This window comes from Lycium barbarum, chromosome 9 (assembly GCF_019175385.1).
Source record: "Lycium barbarum isolate Lr01 chromosome 9, ASM1917538v2, whole genome shotgun sequence".
Classification (NCBI taxonomy): domain Eukaryota; kingdom Viridiplantae; phylum Streptophyta; class Magnoliopsida; order Solanales; family Solanaceae; genus Lycium; species Lycium barbarum.
The window spans coordinates 11,677,279-11,697,943 of NC_083345.1; the positions used below are offsets into that span (position 1 = coordinate 11,677,279).

The window sequence follows — 20,665 nt, forward strand, 5'->3', positions numbered from 1 at the left end:
AAAATAGGAAAAGAGAGAAAATATTTTAATATATGTATTTATAGATAAGTTATTAACTATGTAAATCATGGTTAGGGCCTTATTTTAGTCAATTAAATCTTAGTCATTAATTCTAACCCATGTCATGTGTCCCTAATCTAAAATAGAACTTAGGGAAAATAGAGAGAAGGGAAAATTAATTAATGACGTTAGTTAAAGGTTAATTTGTCAATGTTACTCCATCCATCCATTTTTACTTGTCATGTAGTGACTTGGCATACCCCATAAGGAGCCATAAATATAATGACAATTTTATTATATCACCCCTAATTATTACTAAGTTGTCTAATGGTTGAAATCAATTAAACATACTTTAAAAGTTATGCAGCCACTAACAATTTCTTGAAGTTTCTAACCCAATAATTAATAATAAAGGTAAAGTGGATATAAAATGGTAAATTATCTCTTGATTATTCAAACTGGACAAGTAAAGGTGAACATCTACTTTTAGTATACAGGACAAGTAAAATTGGAACAAGGGAGTATCATTTTACTTTTCCTAAAAGGCTTAATACCCAGATGGACCCTTAAACTTGGCATGTTTTGTAAGATAGACATATAAACTTATAAGGTGACCAGATAGACACTTAAACTTACTCAAAGTGTATTTTTCAAGTTTTTCAGTTGTTTTGAAAACAAAAACTATATTTTTCAAACACTCACAATTTTCATGGCCAAACAAGCCCTAAATATATCACAAAATATTTTTTTTAAAATGCAAAAATAAGGCAAACGCATATACATGAGACTATAAATGTGCACTTAAACTAATAAATACTCGCTAATCGCAATTTTGCAGCTTTCAATTAACTCGGATTTTTTTTTACACTTGAATAATTAAAAAACAATAACTTTAACCAATAAAAATCCTTAAAAAAAGAAATTTCAAATTAAGAAATTTCTTTTTTTTAAGGATTTTCTTCTCGGCTTTACAGTTTTCTTAATTTGAAATTTCTTTTACACTTGAAATACTGAACTTAGAAATTTCTTAATTTGAAATTTCTTTTTTTAAGGATTTTTATTGGTTAAAGTTATTGTTTTTTAATTATTCAAGTGTAAAAAAAAAATCCGAGTTAATTGAAAGCTGCAAAATTGCGATTAGCGAGTATTTATTGGTTTAAGTGCACATTTATAGTCTCATGTATATGCGTTTGCCTTATTTTTGCATTTAAAAAAAAAATATTTTGTGATATATTTAGGGCTTGTTTGGCCATGAAAATTGTGAGTGTTTGAAAAATATAGTTTTTGTTTTCAAAACAACTGAAAAACTTGAAAAATACACTTTGAGTAAGTTTAAGTGTCTATCTGGTCACCTTATAAGTTTATATGCCTATCTTACAAAACATGCCAAGTTTAAGGATCCATCTAGGTATTAAGCCTTTCCTAAAACTATAGATAGTCAAGGCTTAGGCAGATGATTGGAAATCTTTTAGTTGGAAGGTAAGTAAAAGGATGCAAAACCATTATAAGAAAGGTGTAAATTTGATGAACAAAATTTTTGCATTCTCAATATATCTCAGTTTCTGGACATTCAATTAGAAAACCAGTCAGTCATAGGCAAAGCTCAACTTTATTCAATGATACTCAATAAGTAAGAAGATATCACCCTAATATTTTTATCTTGGGAAGGGCGCACACAATATTTTTCGGCGTAGAGAAGAAAACGAAGAAATCAAAGATCCAATTGATCTTACGATTCTTAGAAAAAAAAACTCCATACTCTAAAGCTAACAACTTAGCAACAACAGTGTCAAAGTACCATTTCAATATCACCATAATGTTTTCGAAATAATGCAACTACAATTGTAGTAGAGCCTAGCTGAACACACTCATAATTTACTAAAACCGAACCAATGCCGATTCAGTGTAAGCTTGTACAGCGAAATAACTGAAAATAAATACTGAAAACACCGCTTGAAAAAATTGCATTGCAATTATCACTCATCAGGTGGTGATCCACCGGAACCAGCTGCATTAGGGAAAAAGAAAAGAAAAGGTTTGTTATTGGATCGATATATTTCATGCTTGGACAGGAGAATAACAAAGAAACAAAAATCAGTAAAGAGAAGGACACAAATGAAGAAAGATTATATTCGGAAAGGTTAGATTATTCTCACGATAGCAATATTGTTTCCATTAAGCAATGCCTGATCAAGTTTCGTTACTGCAACATAAATCAGAAATTTGCTGATCAGAGGATTGATTAAAATACTCTGTTTATACACATGACTAGGAAAATTAAACCTTTCTGCATCCCGGGGTGGGGGTGGACATGATTTTTTTTAGAACATGAACTTCTCAAATTGCAGACAGACTGCGTCCCATTAAAACTTTAGGAGTTACTCAACTTTTATGCAGAGCTAACATGGAAAATTGTAGCAGATAACGTTAACCTGATGGAGCTAAACGACTTAGAGAAGCGACATTTTGTACAAACTCATCAAATACAGCAGATGAATGCAGCCTAAAACCTCCATTATCATTTTCTAATCCCTAAAAGAATATGTGAATGAATCTGCCTGCATATAACGTTGCAAAACAAAAGCTGCAAGGAATGCAAAGATACTGCGCTCAGGAGCATGCTTTAGGTGTCCACTTCTGAAATTCTTGCTGTATAATACAATAGTCTCCTTCAGATTCTGTAAGAGAGAATATGCAAATAACTTGTAATCTGGTCATTCAATTTCCTTATCCTTCAAACAGGTACCATCATCCACAATTCCAAAACCATGGGACAACTAGACAAACAAGGCAGAACAAATGTGAGAATTCAGCCCCCCCAACTCCCACCCCCACCCAACCAAATCTGCTTCTTTTATCCATGTGATTTCAGAGCACAGCTGCTTCCATTCCCCGTGGATAAGATGAGATAAGAGGGCCTTTTGTGTAAATATTTTGATTGCACTTGGTAAATATAAAATTAGGCTCCCAAAATAATACTACTATATATTATCCAATTTCAAAGGTCTGAAAATTACTTCTTTGACCATGAAAGATAACAACATTAATCGTCTAATATAGACGGACTGCGAACTTTCGACTCTTGTCATCTTGGTTTGTGTTAAAATAAACTAAATCCTCACTCTAATAGAGATACCAAAGACAAACAGATCAGGCCTTAAATTGCCAAAATGTGGTACATATATGGCAGTTAAATAAATATTGGGAAGTTGTTGAACAGAGGAGTGATAAATAGTCCTTCAAACAAGAGATATGAGAGTGGAGGCAGGACGGTACCTTTTCAAATGGCATAAAGTATGTGCCATCAATATTTAGGAGTTAACATTATGCAGAGCTAACATGGAATACTAACTTTCACCTGCTTGACTAAACTACAATCTGGGACTAAATTTTCTACTAAACCGTCAATATACCTGGCAAAAGCATCCTAAACCTCCGATTTCAATAACTATCAATGCTCTCTAAAAGAATGTGAGAATAAACATGTGCAGAGCTCACAGATGAATGAAACAATCTGTGCAGAACTTAGTAGTTACTCCCAACCAAGTGGACGTGAAGAGTAGATGGCAAAATTAGACCCAAGTTCCAAGTAGGAGAAGCTGCATTTTTCGTGTACAGGACCTCATGCACATAACAGAAGAAGGAGCCAAAGAATTAGGGAAGCTACAGAAAAATTTCTTAATTCATATTTAAACTTATAGATCTGTACTATCAATATACTCATGATATGTCAAACTAACTTGTAATAATGAAGACGTATTGCAACATCAGACTATTGCAGGTATTGATACAAATAACCAATAAGCACACTTGAGTTCTATAGCAAGCAGAAGATGCTTAAAGTAATGAAACTAAAGTCACAATCCCAATGGGTGAATTTAAGTGCAAAAATATGCCAAGTTGACCATATAATACTTTACTACATTAACATGGTGGTGCCAACTCCCAGCTCCATGATAATAAAATCCAATGGTTAGTATGATGTACTAGGATAAGAGGCTAAGAGTCGACAAGAACATGCATTTCTTAACTCACTAGAAGGACATGGATTTGAGATCAATATTAAAAATTTCCCAATTCCACATTACAAACTGGTATATTTGGTCGAACTTCACCAAAAATTCACAACTTTATTCTTGAACAATTTTTAACTACATAGGACGCTAAACCCCAATTCTCTTATTAGCACAAAGATTGCAATTCTAAACTCGACAAATTTGAACGGGCGCTTAAGACTATACAAAACTGGCTTACTTAACCAATCTCTGCTCCAATGCACACAATTGAAAACACGCTAAAATCCCTTAGCATTCTAAAACCCTGAAGTTAACATCTTTGACAGAGCAATTTGCGGCATTCTAAAATCCTGAAGTTAAAATCTTTGACAAAACAATGGCAACATTATAGCATCCTAAAACCCTAAAACTCCACGTTTATATGCACAATTTATATGTACACATGGACTAAATCTCCACGTTCCAAAATACATCTAGTCCTAGGAAACATAAAGCCAAGGAAGTTAAACAACTGTGATTTGTGACAATAGAAGGAGAGACCTGAAAGTAACACCTAGGGGAATTTAGACTGAAAGTTGGACCAATATTTTTGCAAGCCATCCATCTGCATCTTTGTTGTTACCAATTCAGTTTTAGTGCTTTCTACCTTGCCAGCTTTTTCTTGAGCTAACAACATGATTTTCTGAGCTGCTAGAGACGCATCTTGTCTTTCATCCATGATTTCTTTTTGCCGGTTCTTTATAGTTTGAAGGGCTGCTTCCAATTCTCTAGCTTGTTGCTCCTTTTTAACATACTCCGACTTCAACCTTGCCTCTGATCTAATCCAATCATCCAGTTTTTTCCTATCCTCTTCGAAGCTGGTCAAGAATTCCTGGAAACTTGATTCAGCTCGTGCCAAGTCCCTCCATTTCTTAACCATGACAGGGAATTCATACTTAAGTTTTACCAATTGCTTGGTTTGTTCATCGCTAAAGAATGATGAGGAATTTTCATTTAAAGCAGCAATTGCACCATACATTTCTTTTTCATGCATTGGGTCATAAGCCAATGCCTCCAGTGACAGTCTGATTGAGCATTCAAATGCTACCCTTGCTAGTGTTTGGTTTGAAGCAGTGTTGCTCTTGAGTCCTGATTGTTGGCTCGAGCACTGCTCTGGTATAGACTTCAAGAATGATTTAACCGTGTGGAAAGTTGATTCCACGTCCTCTATATTGATGAACTGCTTCAATTTTTCACTAGGAACTGATGTGCTTTCGTGATCCTGCCAATACAAATCATAGTTCTAGGTAAGTTGAGTAATCTAAACCAGAAAAGATATCAGTAATCAATTGAGTAAACCTTGTTTGCTGACAATAAATGATCAAGAACAGGAAGCGGAGAATGTAGATTAGCTTCAGCAATTCTTGGTTTCTCATCCTCACTTGGAGCAACATATTCTTCTCTTTTAGCTGTCTTGCCACTGGATAGATCTTCAGAAAAGGAGAGAGATTTTGGCAAACTTGGTCCTGGCACAGCCTATAAAAGAGGATATGAAAAAAAATCAAGCCAAATAATGAAGTTTGACATAGAAATGAACTTGTTGAGTCTGTGGCTCACATTTATACTTTTCCTGATCGCACTTGATGAGGATAATCCTGTAGCGATGCTTGCTTCGGAGTTCCTACATGAATCCAGAGAAGGAAAAGAGAAAAAGATAAAAAAAATGTAAGGGTACTTAGCATTCTGAAGAGCACTAGAAGCAATGGCATCACAACTGGGGTTTCCTTGGAGCAACAAATAACACTCCCTCCATTCCATTTTATATGGCCTCGTTTGACTGGACACGGAGTTTAATAAAGAAAGAAAACTTTTGAACCTCGCGGTGCCAAAGAAGTCATTAAGAGTAAAACAGGAATTTTAAAGTTAAATTATCTCTAAATATAGAAAGGTGTCATTCTTTTTGGGACAGACTAAAAAGGAAAGTGTGAAACAAAAATTGGGACGGAGGTTCTAGGTGTTTATCTTTTGAAATTCACAGAGGAGAGTTCCCAACTGTTTTTCCCAACAAATACGTAACGCAATTAGCATCTTTTACCTTGTCTTTAAATGGTTATGTCTTATGTGTTTCGACATAAGATAGAAGCATGTCCAGAATGAGAACACCATATGATAAAAGCTCCATAGCTGACAATAGTATGAATGAACTTATGCTTTAAGCATATCCAGAATAAGACCTAAACTCAAATGATTTACGCAGGGCACAGAGAGATGGCAGGAAAACTTTATGAGACAGGAGAAAAAGAGGTTATATAAGATCTTCTTTTAGTGAAATATATAAGTTTCATGTTTAAACAAATAAGGGCATAACTTAGTGAAAACAAGGAGCAGCAATCTTACAATAAAGTCTTCTCTAATTGATCCACTGCTTGGCTCATCGCATGAACAATTATTTTCTTTACCTGAAGTGGCACAGGCAGATTAAAGTAATCTTTACACATGCAAATACTGTTTTCGGCGAGATTACTGTAATATTTCAATACCGAAACAAAAACAAAATAATAAAAATCATAAATAAACCAATGAATAAAAACAAGGTCCGGAAAAAGGTCATCAACAATGAAACAAGAACATGTGACACAAGACGATTATACTTCCAGGCACTAGAATTTTACATTTCCATAAACTTTTCGACGAGGTGGTGCTCTTTAGATGCTTCTGGTTAAAATCCACATTTATTGATATTCTCTTGACCATGTTTTTGAGGAAAATACCACAATATCCAAAAGCAAGAAACTTTTCTAGTGACAGATGCTTAAGAGGAGCAGAAGCATGTCAAGAGCACTTCTTATCCGCCCCAAAAAAAAAAAGTAATAAAGGAGTAAAAAGAAGATATAAGGATCCATATACCTCCAACTTATCTACCCTAGCACCATGATTTCTGGGAAGCTTGCGAAACTCCTCGGTCAAACGAATGCACTCATTCACATTTTCAGGAGATACAAAATCAACAGTAACATTGATACAGGACTGTAAAAGATGAACACGTCAGAAGTCATCGATCTGAGCTTATAAAAGTACCAGACTTATGGTTCACTAAGCTAAGATCCTATTATTGTAAATCATATCAGCTAAAGAAATATTAAAGACTATGACAGGGATTTAAAAGCAGACGTTTCTGGAAAAGAAAAGAAAATGATGGTTCTATGTGCTATTGAACTTCCCTAATACTACACAAATTTGCTATAAAAAGGACGATAGGATGACATGGGATACAGAGATGAATTAACTGCATACCTTTAAATTTCTGACTTGATGAGGGCATCCAGCGGGAACAAAAACAGCTTCACCTAATTTTTGAACAAAAGTCCATGGTTCAATGCCTGCACAAGGAAATGACAGCATAGTGAATACAAATGCAGTCTCAGAAACTGCCTTTGGCATGAGATTGTAAGCATAATGACCAGATCATGAATATCTGTTCAGATTGTGTCTACTGATATTAGAATATCATCATATAAATATGTAATATCGGTACAGATTTAGCTTGGCATAATACATAAACAAACCCTTAAACTTGACCTCAGCTGGCAAGTATGCCCTCCAACTTTGTGTGTGCACAAGTAGACACCTCAACTTGTATAAAGTTGAACATGTAAACACAAATGCTGACATGACATTGACATGACCCTTCAAAATTTATGTGACACGTCAGCATTTGTGTTTACATGTTTAATGTTATACAAGTTGAGGTGCCTACTTGTGCACACCCAAAGTTGGAGGGCATACTTGCTAGTTGAGGCCAAGTTTAAGGGCATGTTTAGGTATTTTCCATTTAGCTTTCCATACTTAGAGATAGAAGATATGTAGGAATGATTATATCATATCTACAAGGATGTTACAGCTAGGAATAGATGATATTCAGGGATAGGAATAGCATATCTTTAGGGATGTAAAATCAACATTTTTTTATTTAATTGTAGAACTCTCAAATCCGAGAGACTCATTAAGCAAATTGACATGGTATTAGAGCCAACTTTTCACCGTTGAGTCTTAGTTCTTTCATCTGTGATTTCTTTCAAAAAAAAAATTGTTTTGGAAGTTTTTGTTCTCTTGATTGTTCATCAAGAGTCAGTCCTACACATCTAGGGCTTTTGGTCTTGGTCATTCTAGTTATTTTCTTGGATCATTGCGTTTCTGGTGTTCTTAGCTAGTTAAGAACATGACGTCACATCATTTTGAATCCTTCAATGTTCGTTTCACTGGAAAAAATTATTTTTCCTGGAATTTCAATTTCAACTATTTGTCACTGGAAAAGAATTATGGGGCCAAATTGATGGAATAGATCCTGCTCCTACTGATCCAACAAAGTTAGGCCAATGGAAGGTTAAAGATGCTCAGGTGATGACATGGATTTTAGGGTCAATTGATCCTCTGATTGTTCTTAATCTCAGGCCATACAAGACTGCTCCACAACCAGAACCTGAGATTTCTTTGAGGCCTACTCGGCGATCTACAGGGTATCCCGTGCTCCTAATTGGTATGGTTTTTCTTCTACTTTATCCACCATTTCTGTTCCAACTTGTTACTCACAAGCTTCCAAGATTGAATGTTGGCAGAAAGCAATGGAGGAAGAACTTTTGACTCTTAAAGGAAATGGCACATGGGACATTATTTCATGTCCTTCAGATGTCTGCCCAATTGGATGTAAAGGGGTCTATTCTATTAAACTTCATTCTGATGGAACTCTTGATCGGTATAAAGCTTGATTGGTTGTCCTTGGTAACAGACAGGAGTATGGTGTGGACTATGACAAGACTTTTGCACCAGTAGCAAAAATGACTACGGTGCGAACTATTATTGCCATTGCTGCTTCACAAAACTGGCCCGTTCATCAAATGGATGTCAAAAATGCTTTTCTCCATGGTGATCTCAAAGAAGATATTTATATGAAACCTCCACCTGGCTTGTTCTCATCCCCTACATCAGATGTATGCAAGTTGAAGCGGTCTTTGTATGGATTAAAACAAGCTCCTAGAGTTTGGTTTGACAAGTTTCGGTCTACTTTGCTTCAATTCTCTTTTGAGTAGAGCAAATATGACTCATCTTTCTTTCTTTCTTCATAGAACATCTACAGGTTGTGTTCTTCTTTTGGTATATTTAGATGACATTATTATTACAGGAACTGATTCTTCATTAATAACTAGCCTCCAGCAGCAGCTTAAGGATTCTTTTCATACGAAAGATCTTGGCACTCTTCCATACTTTTTGGGGTTAGAAGTTCATTATGATTCTTTAGGTGTATTCTTAAACCAGCACAAATATACTCAGGATTTGATTGCGTTGGCTGGTCTTCAAGAATTTTCCTCTATAGATATTCCATTGGAATTGAATGTAAAGTATTGTCATGAGGAAGGAGATCCTCTTCCTGATCCAACTTTGTTTCAGCAATTAGTTGGGAGCCTAAATTACCTTACTATTACGGCCTGATATCTCTTTTGCAGTTCAACAAGTGAATCAATTTATGCAGGCTCCCCCTCATCTACATTTGGTGGTTGTTCATCGCATCATTCGATATCTTTTGGGAACATCTACTTGTGGATTATTCTTTCCTAGTGGTTCTCCAATACGGCTTGATGCATTAAGTGATTCTGATTGGGCTGGATGTCCTGATACTCGCCGCTCCGTCACAGGTTGGTGCATGTTTCTTGGGGATTCCTTGATACCTTAGAAGAGCAAGAAGCAAACTCGCGTTTCGAAATCTTCAACAGAGTCTGAATATCGAGCCATGTTTGCTGCTTGCTCCGAGATTGTTTGGCTTCGTGGTCTACTTGCAGAGATTGGATTTTCTCAATCTAATCCTACACCTCTCCACGCTGACAACACAAGTGCCATTCAGATTGCCATTAACCCGGTTTATCATGAAAGGACCAAACACATCGAGGTGGATTGTCATTATATTGGGGAAGCTGTAGATAAGGGAGTCATTACTCTTCGACATGTGTCTAGTAATCTCCAGATAGCTGATGTGGTCACAAAATCTATGACACGGCAACGTCATCAGTTTCTGGTAGGCAAATTGATGCTTCTTGATTCACCGGCATCAATTTGAGGGCGGAAGTAAGCATAATGATCAGATCATGAATATCTATTCAGATTGTGTCTACTGATATTAGGAATATCATCATATAAATATGTAATATCTGTACAGATTTAGCTTTCCATACTTAGAGATAAAAGATATGTAGGAATGATTATATCATATCTACGAGGATGTTACCGCTAGGAATAGATGATATTCAGGGATAGGAATACAGCATATCTTTAGGGATGTAAAATCAACATTCTTTCTATTTAATTGTAGAACTCTCAAATCTGAGAGACTCATTCAGCAAATTGACAGAGACATGCAACGAAATGTCAATGAATAAGAGAATAAGATGACCATATTCTTCCTTTAGCCTCCTTTTATGCTCAGTGCTCAAGTAGAAAGTTTCATCAAGAATGGGATGAACAACCTGTAATGGAAAAAAATTATATTGGAGTTTAATCAATATGTTTTCGGATTAATCAATGAGGATATTAGGTGAAATATATTGGAGTTTACTGCAGCATCAAATTTCCATTGCAACTTTGGCCAGCTAAGAGATGTAATTTCTGAACCATAAACGATAAGAAACCATAGCATAGCTAACATCAATTCAACAAAGCCAGAGTACTATAACGTACATTACATATCTTCACACTAAGCATCAAAGTGATTATTATGAGAATTACCAATACCTGACATCATACCATTATAGCAATTACAATAAAAATCACCAAGACAGAAAAATATAAGGCCATCACATAGTAAAATATCAGACACTCAATTAATGGTTCAGTATACTAATAAATGGTTGGTTGCTAGTTAAACCCGAGTCACGAATTAGCATTTTTATGAGAAAGCTAAACGAAAAGGTCTCAAAAGTCTTTAGTGATGAGTATAGAGGTCGAGCTTTAACTTTAATTGCCTTTTTCAAGTAAAAGATGATATAATAAATAGAGACTCAAAAGTAAACTCGTCCTATGGAGCTGTGACAAGCCGGGAGACAGCAACAACAACAACATACCCAGTAAAATCCCACAATGTGGGGTCTGGGGAGGGTAAAGTGTACGTAGACCTTACTCCTATCTCGGAAGATAGGAAGGTTGTTTCCGAAAGACCCTCGGCTCAAGAGAAAACACAACGAGAAAGGTTAGATAAGCACAAGCAGTTCAAAGCAAAATGCAAATGAAACTAAAGAAAGCGAATAAGTCAAAATAGAGCAGTCTAAAAAAGGGAGCAGTAGCTACCACATATAAATAAGATAATCTGTAACACCCCACATCTTGGAACTAAGTTTAAGCTCATATCATTAGAAGTCTAGTGAAAACACTGTAGGTTTGAGCGTTTGCAAAAATGGTTGATAGGCTTATTTCGGGCAGCGATAACTCCTTGATCCATTGCGAATCTGGAGGAACCTCCTTGATGAAAGTTGTAGCCCTATTGAATAGCTTTCCAACGGTATATTATGAGGATTAAACGGACATCTGTACAAAGAGTTATGCCCATTTGAGTGAAGCCTGTTCGCTGGAAAAGTCGTCTGCGTTACGGTGACGTTACGGACCGTAACTCGTGTTACGGGCCGTAACAGTGAGCTGTAACACAGACGAAATTTCCAGAACCTCACTGGAAATTTCGTTCACGATACGGTCCCAGGATACGGTCCGTCCCTTGTGTTACGGGCCGTACCTTGTGTTACGGACCGTAACAGTGTACCGTGTACCGTAACACAGGGAGAATTTCCAGAAACTTTCTGGAAATTTTCGACAAGGTACGACGCCACGTTACGGTCCGTCCCTTGTGTTACGGGACCGTAACATGGGCGTGTTTTGGTCCGCAGTTGAGTTTCGGGTCACCTGACTTCGGGAGGCCATAACCCCATCGTAAGTTGAGAATTTGGGAAAACTCAAAGAATGAAAGTTGTAGATAATTGAAATACCTTTCCAACCATAGGTTGTAGGTTCACAGGCGACGTCGGGATAGGGAGATATGGACGTTTTAAGACAGAACAGTCCCGACTCGTTTTCAAGTTGGGTCAACCCATTTTCCCCTTGGTATATATAGAAAATAAAACCCTAGCAGCCCACTTTTTCTCCAAAATTCAGATTTTAGAGAGAGGAAGTGAGAGAGAAGGGAATCTAGAGAGAAGAAGGAGAAAATCAACCAATTTTAAGGCCCCAAATCCCAAAGTTCGTGAAGGATAATTTGTAGTACAAGTTGTGGTCGTCATTTTAAGCTAAAGATCGGAGTTGGGGGTGTTGATTTCGTGGTGACTACCCAAAAAGGTAATATTTCTACTCCCTAATCACTTATAGTTGTGAATTGATGAATTCTTGGGAGAATAATAATTGGGTTTGTTGAAGATGATTATATGAATTATGCTAGAATTGTTGGATTGTTGACTTGGGATTGTTGTATCCATATGGTTGATGAAAAATGATGTTAATTACATCTAATGGGATTGTAGAATTAGCTAGAAGTAAAAGGATGGGGATTTGGTGAAGAAAACACCATTAATGAGGGTTATAAAGCTTCATGCCTATTAAGTGTTTGATAAAATGCTTAGATGAACAAAACATGGATATGGTTGCTAATATAGAATCCCTATGACTTGTATTGCTATAGATTGAAGTTGAAGGGATTGAAAGACATTGTGATACGCTCAAAAGCGGGAGGTTAAGGTATGTAGAACTTCCATCTACATGTGGGAACCTCTACGTTTTTCCCCATGATCCGTTTCGTAAAATCTATGAAGTTCAAATCCTAGGGCATTAAACCCAACATATTGGTAGCCCGTAATTATGTATGTATGTACATGAATTCCGTATCTATGTTCGTTATTGTATTCCTAATCTTCCATTACGGACATTAGGGATCCTAGCTTAATCCATGAATCATGAATTCTTCCTCATGTGTTCTCATTATGTTCATATGAAACTGCATGAGTTATTTTGCAAGTTATAAACATGTTTTCAAGTCAACTACAAATATATGATTATGAACTATTGTATTATTCATGAATCAAGAACATGTTTGCAAGACTATGACAAGTCATCTTATGAAACTATTTTACAAGTTATTTCATGAAACCATGTTTACAAGATTATTTCATGAAACCATGTTTACAAGCTATTTCATGAAACCATGTTTACAAGTTATTTCGTGAAATCATGATTTCAAGACAAGTACAAGTAAATTCACGAAAGTTATGGGCTTCTTAGCCAAATATATTATGTTCATGTTTTTGGGAGTTGCACAAATTACCAAGAAGGCTCAGATAGCCTGAAACTACGGAGCCACCGTAGGACAAGGATCGCTCCGCCCAGATAAGACGATACTTTAATTTTACACTGAATGGATCCATCAGGTACCTTACTACCTCAGGCAAGGTATGAGGGCTCTGCTGGTTCGGCGAGGTACCAGACTCCACGTACCCACGTGGTAAATTACTACCTTATACCCTGGCAAGGTATAGGGGCTCTGCTGGTCCGGCGAGGTACCAGACTCCACATACCCACGTGGTGATATGATATGATATGATATGTCGGTTTATGAAATGCTCTCCCTACTTATCATGTTTTACTCATGTTATGTATACGTATATGTACTCATGCTCATGTTCATGTCCAAGTTTCCGATTTCAGTTCTTATCATGTTATTCCATGTCCCCTGTTGTTTCTTCCGGTTGCTTTACATACCAGTACATTCAATGTGTTGACGTCCCCTTTTATTGCCCGGGGGCCTGTATTTCACGATGCAGGTACGGAGTTACAGGACGACGCTTCTGATCATTAGGATTTACTCGTACCAGCTTATCGGTGAGCCCCATCTCATGATAGAGGTTTCATAGACTAGACCAGTCAGTTATGTTATGCCAGACATTTGGAGTCGTATAGCCATTTTGGCTCACTCATGTTTTAAACAAGTACTTTATTAAGTATTATGAATTACTACGTTTTATAAAGGCTCATCATGCGTTCACGTTATATTCCGCTTATGTCATGCATCATGTTGATTCAGCAAGTCATGTGTTCGCTCGGTCACATGTAGTCAGGCACCGAGTGCCGTGTTACGTCCAGGCCATGGTTCGGGGCGTGACATAATCAAAGTACAAGAAACAACATATAGTAGCAAGAAATAAAGGACAACAGCTATAGATCGAAACCGCGACTACCTACTAGCCTTCTACCCTAATCTGAGTCCTTCAAAACCTCCTATCTAAGGTCATGTCCTCGGTAAGCTGAACCTGCGCCATGTCCTGTCTCAGCACCTCGCCTCAATACTTTTTCGGCCTACCCCTACCTCTTCTGAAATCATCCATAGCTAACCTCTCACACCTCCGCACGGGGGCATCTGTGCCTCTCCTCCTCACATGCCCAAAACCATCTCAGTCTCGCTTCCCTCATCTTATCTTCCACTGATGCTACTCCAACCTTATCCGGGATATCATCATTCCTAATCCTATCTCGCCCGGTGTGCTCACACATCCATCGCAACATTGTCATTGCCGCAACTTTTATCTTTTGGACGTGAGAGCTCGACTGCCCGGCACTCTGCCCCGTACAACAAAGTCGGTCTCACAACCACTTTGTAGAACCTGCCTTTGAGTTTTAGTAGCACCTTCTTATCACACAGCACTCAACAACATCAAATGAAAACATGCACTAATATTCATGGGGGAGGCAACACATGGATAAATATAAAATTACTCTAGAAATTTCAAAATGGAGAAGAAAATGAAAGATTCCCACTCCTTATCAAAAACAAAAATAGGAAAGTTGTCCAGTTATATTTACCTGCGGCAATGGTGAGCCATATGTGTGTCTAAATTCCCTAAAGTGCTTCCTGAGATATTCTTCCAATTTAGGAACATCTTGCCTCCTAAAGACATCCCATAAAGCACCACCATCGGCTTCTGCAAATCCTTCAGACATATCCTGCCCAAAAAGAGAAATACTATCTTCTCTGTATTGGTATTCTTCTCCCTCTGTATTTGTTTCACACTCAGCTTTTACACTTTCCTGGCTATACTTCTTATTCTCAGCTTTACTCTCATGCATCCTGTTAGCATCAGCTCCAAATTCCCTTTGATCCTGCGCTTTGTGAATCTGTTTCAAGTTCTCTATGGCCGAGAATTGTTCAACTGTTGGGACCACTGCTTGAGTGTGCATCAACACACTGACCTAAAACATACATAATTTAAAAGAAAAATAAGACCTTGAGCAGGAACTTGGATATGGCTGTTCTTTAAGTTTCTCTTTTGTAACTTCATCCAAAATGCACCCAAAAGATCAGAGTGCATGTTAATATTTGAAGGAGTCAAACATACCGTATCAGTCACAGCATAGTGTAGTTTGGTGACCGAGTCTCCACGTCCAAGCTCCTCAGGAAAACCATAAGCAATGTATGCCTTAGGCCCCAAATCTGGCTTCGAACAGTTATCAGGAAGTCTTAGAGCGAGATTGAGATAGCCATATTGAGGATGCGTATATTCCATAAAAGGTAAACAACTAGAAAATTCGGCACCATGACGCGGCAGCCGCTCATCAAATAGACCTGATGGCGGCCAGTCATTCAACTTTAAGAGTTGAGGCCACCCATAACTGTCAAAACGACCCTCCATGTATCCTTTGAAAAACTGGTGTATGTTCATTTCCAACTGCATGGTAGCCAAAATAAATAAAGTAAACTAGTCAGAACATGGAAAACATAATGTACGGGTTTTTGAGAAAACTCGTGGCTTCAAAATTGCAGGAATCCATACTTACAAAGGGAATACAGGGAAGATCTTCTAGTCCTAAATTAAAAAAAATACAAGGATTCCAAAACATCCATAAATGAATCTAGATCTTCCATGTATTCCTGTTTACACCAAAAATATTACAACACCAAACAATTCATTTTCAGCTTCTGAATAGAGTTGTAGTTGTCCTAAGAAAATCTCTAATCCTATCTTTTCACTGCATACATAGTGTACGCAGTGATCATCAAGATTAGATATAGCATGTAGTTGTAAATTGTGATGTTATCTTTCGACAATATTCTTCCATTACATATTACTACAAAAATAGGCTGCAGATAACGGTGTTGTTAAGTGCAAGCCAAGTCAGACTTTTTGGGTGCTAATTTTGTGGGTTTGTCAACCCGCAAGGGTGGCTCAGTTGGTTGAGCATGGGGCTTCCATAATGGAGGTCTCAGGTTCGAAACCCCCTGCCTATGATAGCAGGAGATTTGCCTTCTGGGTTGAGCTCGTCGCACGGGGCTTGCCTAGTGCAGGTTATCTCTCTTGTGTGGTTTGTGGGCTATTGCATAGGAGCGGGGTTTACCCCCTAAGCACCCGAAGGGTAGCGGCTGCGGGTTCCCTTGTCATTAAAAAACATAATGTACCATAACCTACGCCTCAATTATTTCTGATTTGATAGCATGTTTACACAATTCAAATAGTCATTTTTTAATTACATATCATTTAGAATTTGTAAATGAGACTCTGCACTTGAGACTTAATGGAAAGCAACATGTCAAGAAGCAGGAGTTACCCACCATGCAAAGTAATGTAAAATAACACTAATCTGCGGATTAAGTGATCCTGCTTGTTGACATGCTTCTTTTAAACCACAAAGTCATCCAGAAAGTAACCAGAACGTATCTAGTTTGAGTTTTGGATCTAAACATTTGTCCTCTTGGGAGTAAAATATTCTCACTCCAGTTTCTAATAATTAGTTGATTTGGGAACTTCACTCCCACACGATGTAATGAACATGTCATAAAGCTGACAGATATAACAATGAGATCAAATTCCGAACTATATCAAATAGAAACTACCAAAGAACAAGAAAGAGACCATAAATAGCACAATAGATCCCAATCATGACATCTAATAGGCTTGCCTAGTCCTGTGGGGCATTAGGATATACAGGCATAGCATAAGATGTAACAACATTAGCTTATTTCACAGTTTAAGAATAGATGACTTGACAAACCTTACACCAATTTAAGCAATTTAAGACATCAGAAGCCTTCTTGGTTTGTCGGCAAGCACGCCACATTACCATAGGTTCCCAGCTCAATCCCAATGCATTATCAAGAACGTTAGTTACAACAACTGGTTCACCCTTAAGCATATGAAGCCGAAAATGCCTGAAATTTGCACGCCGAGTATCCACAGCTGCTGGACAAAATACATAGTTGTCATCAGAATTTGCTCGAGCAGCTGCCTTACGTAGCTTGCCACCATTTGCACCCTTAGATTTTGAACAGGAGTAGTGCAGTTCTGAATCATTATGCATTTCCTTCAATTTACACTTTCGTGCTATTTCTTTAGCTTTCTGTAACAGCTGTGATATCCAATTCTCAGAAAATATACATCTCAACTTTAAGGTTCCTTTACTGCAACCTCCCATATCTTTGGGTGGGCAAGGAATGGTACCATCTTCCTTGGCTTTCCAGTTAGATGCCATTGCCCCTTTGGTCTTATCCCTTATTTTAACTTCAGCAGTTCCATTCTTAGCTGAAGAAGTTATGCTACAACCTTTACCATGCAAATAACCTGGTCCATTGTCAATATATTGCATCCTCACTTCGGATGCATCTGCTTGCAGGTTGCCATTCCTTAACTCTTTGCAACAAGTAAGGCAAAGTTCATAGGAACAGCTAGAACAACTCCGGTGAAAATCAACAATAAAAGCACTGCAATAGTTGCTGCAAATAACGGGTGCATTCATTATTCTGTGAATTTATCAACTAATTGCAGTCTAAGGTAAATGTGAATGCTCACCAATAAATGCGCTCATCCTTCTCGTATTTTGCTTTTTGTATATTAACATTTGAATCTGGAAATGCTGCCCAAAGAAAGAAAATGGTACTCAATGAAACAATCTTTTTGCTCAAAGAATAACAGCCGCAAAACTCATAGTCTTCTTAATTGGATATCATTCCATTTAATAAGAATTAATGATATAATCTGTTACCAATAATCTGTGTTACCAACAGTATATGACAATCTATAAAATGACACAACCTGTTTATAAATCTATAACCTTCTTACCATCAAATAGAGAGATTTAATACCTTGACTCTGATACTCAATCAGCTTTTCAATCATTTGCACTGTATTAAATTGTTCCAAAGCAGGCAAAAGTGATCGTACGATGTGATTAGAGTACTCGAGTTTTTCTTCATCACTGAACTTCACTTCTACATTCGTCAAATGCTGTATTGCAAACAAGATTACCACTCAATTTGCAACAATAACGAAATGATTTTAGAGCATTAGACACGGAGAAGAATTAAAAGAATCCTACTTTAGCTAACCCATCCAACCGCAAGCATGCTATGCAGTTGCAAAGGTTACGACATACAGGGCAAGCTTTTAAAAAGGCGTCCTCTGGCATCCCAGGGTACCTACATAGACGAGAAATAGAAAACTTGATGATTACCGGTGCTTAAAAACTGTTTATACTCAAATTTGCTAAAACAATAAAATTAGACAGCTCAATTCATATTAGCTTACAACGTATATCAGCATGGTACCACATCGCTTCAGGTGAAAGTTTTTTCCAAGTGTTACTTCCACGTAATGTTGCTTAATGTCTAATTTGATGAGTAAAAGTTTCTCGAAATCAACCTTGATGGAGTACTAAAGTTATCAAGGTTGTTAGAATAGGTCTTTCAAAACCACCAGAAAAACTATAGTGTCAATATTGATATTTCTCTAAAACATCCACCAAGGTGAGCTCAAGTCTAGGAACTTGTTCACTGGGATATATATCACCAAAGAGTTCCCATAAACACTATCATATCACATCATTGTCAAAGATCCAAATCTTCAAGAATTGGCCATTATGCTTACAACTTAAAAAATAAATAAATAAATGACAGTTCGGTGCACTAAGTCCCGCTATGCGCGGAGTTTAGGAAAGGACCGGACCATAAGGGTCTATTGTACACAACCTTATCTTGCATTTCTACAAGAGGCTGTTCCACGGCTCAAACCTGTGACCTCCTGGTCACCTGGAGGCAACTTTACATATGCTTACAACTTCAATGACCAAAAAATTAATACTGCCAATACTCAATCAATACTACCATGGACAAAACACACACAAGTATTTAGCAAAAAATGGGGATATAAGTACAGAGGCGGAGTGGGGTGGGACCGGGAAGGGCGTGCCTTAAACTTTCTAAAGTTTTAGCCCGCCCTGCCCCAACAACAACATACCCAGTGTAGTACCACAAGTGGCGTCTTAGAAGAATAGGACGTACAGACCTTACCTCTACCTTTGTGGGGTAGAGAGGCTGTTTCCGTTAGACATACCCTGCTCCATTTAGCTTTTCTCCACAATTTTGCCCTGCCCTGCCCCATTTATGTTTTAACCGTCTCGTATCTACTGTTTGCTCCTGAGACAGCTTCCCCAAACCCCTTCTCTCTGCCCCTGCCCATCCCCGTTGCCTTTATGCAAATTATATTCTTTCCAAAATCGGCTACATCATCAAAAGTGTCTATCTTTGGCTAAAAAAATCCCAATCAAGTCTCCTCGTGATAAGGAAGATAAATAAAGAAAAGACTTCACTTACCATCGAGTGATGCAAGGAAGGCAAAATCTTTTAACTTTACATTTGGAACAACACACCATTCTGTCTTTATCACTCATCTTACACTGATGACACCACATTTTGGACTCCCTTTTCCTACTATTCTCTCCACCTGTAGTTTGGTTAGCTCTACATGAAAACCCCATTTTCTTCCTCTTCTTGGAATTATCACCGTCACCATCGTAATCAACATCATCTTCTTCTTCACTGCTGCTGTTTTCTATTATCACAACTGGGATCATATCATTTCCTCTCTTTGGTTTGTTTTGCATTTTTCTTTTTTTCTTTTTCTTTTTTCTTTTTTTCCAAGAAACTGCTTAGCTACAGTTAGCTTCTTTTCACTTCTACTACTGTCAGGCTCCCAAATTCCAACACAAAGTACAGTACAAGAGTCAGATACATATTTTAAAAATAGAGACTGTTCAAGAAATGGACTTTATTCCCAATTACGAGGTAGTCTATTGTATATTAAAAGTACAATAAATAAAATTATAATTTATTATTTTTTTCAAATTATTATTTAATTAAAAGTGCTTTATTATTTTCTTCAAATTATTATTTAATTATATATGTAGTACTTAAAAATCCTTTTAGGTTTAGGAGTCTTTTTGTTTATATATTAGGACGAGCACCAAGGGACTCCTGCGTCCAGGAGCATTTTTCTTGGTTATAAAATCTTTACCTCATATCCACTGCAATTCATCATGTAGCAAAGCTAATAATATATTTTTATTGACTTTACGGAGAATCTAACATAATCTATTTTTGAATTTTTTTATTTTTATTTTTAAGGTTCAACATTATTCCGAAAATTCATTTTCCTGAGTATAAAGTAGCACCCCTTGTTAATAGTAAGTATTTAATTTCTTTTTATGTTTTTGTATTTGGAATTTAGACTATTTATTGTTGTATGTTTCTCGCATAATTGTAAAAATTTGTTGTACTACATATTATTATCTTAATATTCAATAGATCATAAAGGTTCCGCACAAATTTT

At 37.0% G+C, this 20,665-nt stretch overlaps 1 protein-coding gene across 5 annotated transcripts; it reads right to left on the reverse strand.

Annotated features, from left to right (window-relative positions):
• Positions 1 to 1,774: 1,774 nt before the first annotated feature.
• Positions 1,775 to 20,116, reverse strand: LOC132608944 (lysine-specific demethylase JMJ26-like). 5 transcript variants are annotated; one of them, XR_009570625.1, is made up of 16 exons: positions 19,651 to 20,116; positions 18,378 to 18,477; positions 18,145 to 18,286; positions 17,852 to 17,915; positions 17,058 to 17,775; positions 15,407 to 15,736; positions 14,874 to 15,260; positions 10,438 to 10,510; positions 7,290 to 7,375; positions 6,903 to 7,022; positions 6,393 to 6,454; positions 5,613 to 5,676; positions 5,355 to 5,531; positions 4,557 to 5,277; positions 2,157 to 2,203; positions 1,775 to 2,008 (listed from the first exon to the last, which is right to left on the reverse strand). XR_009570625.1 is itself a non-coding variant. In XM_060322755.1 (15 exons), the coding sequence occupies exons 1-14, from the start codon at positions 19,938 to 19,940 to the stop codon at positions 4,570 to 4,572; spliced, it is 3,321 nt and encodes a 1,106-aa protein (XP_060178738.1). In that variant the 5' UTR covers positions 19,941 to 20,116; the 3' UTR covers positions 1,775 to 2,008; positions 4,557 to 4,569. The 5 variants fall into 5 exon arrangements, 4 of the variants coding, with proteins under 4 accessions (XP_060178738.1, XP_060178739.1, XP_060178737.1 ...); XM_060322755.1 differs by lacking the exon at positions 2,157 to 2,203; XM_060322756.1 differs by lacking the exons at positions 1,775 to 2,008; positions 2,157 to 2,203 and having other exon boundaries at positions 4,365 to 5,277; positions 17,058 to 17,763; positions 19,651 to 20,115.
• Positions 20,117 to 20,665: the final 549 nt, after the last annotated feature.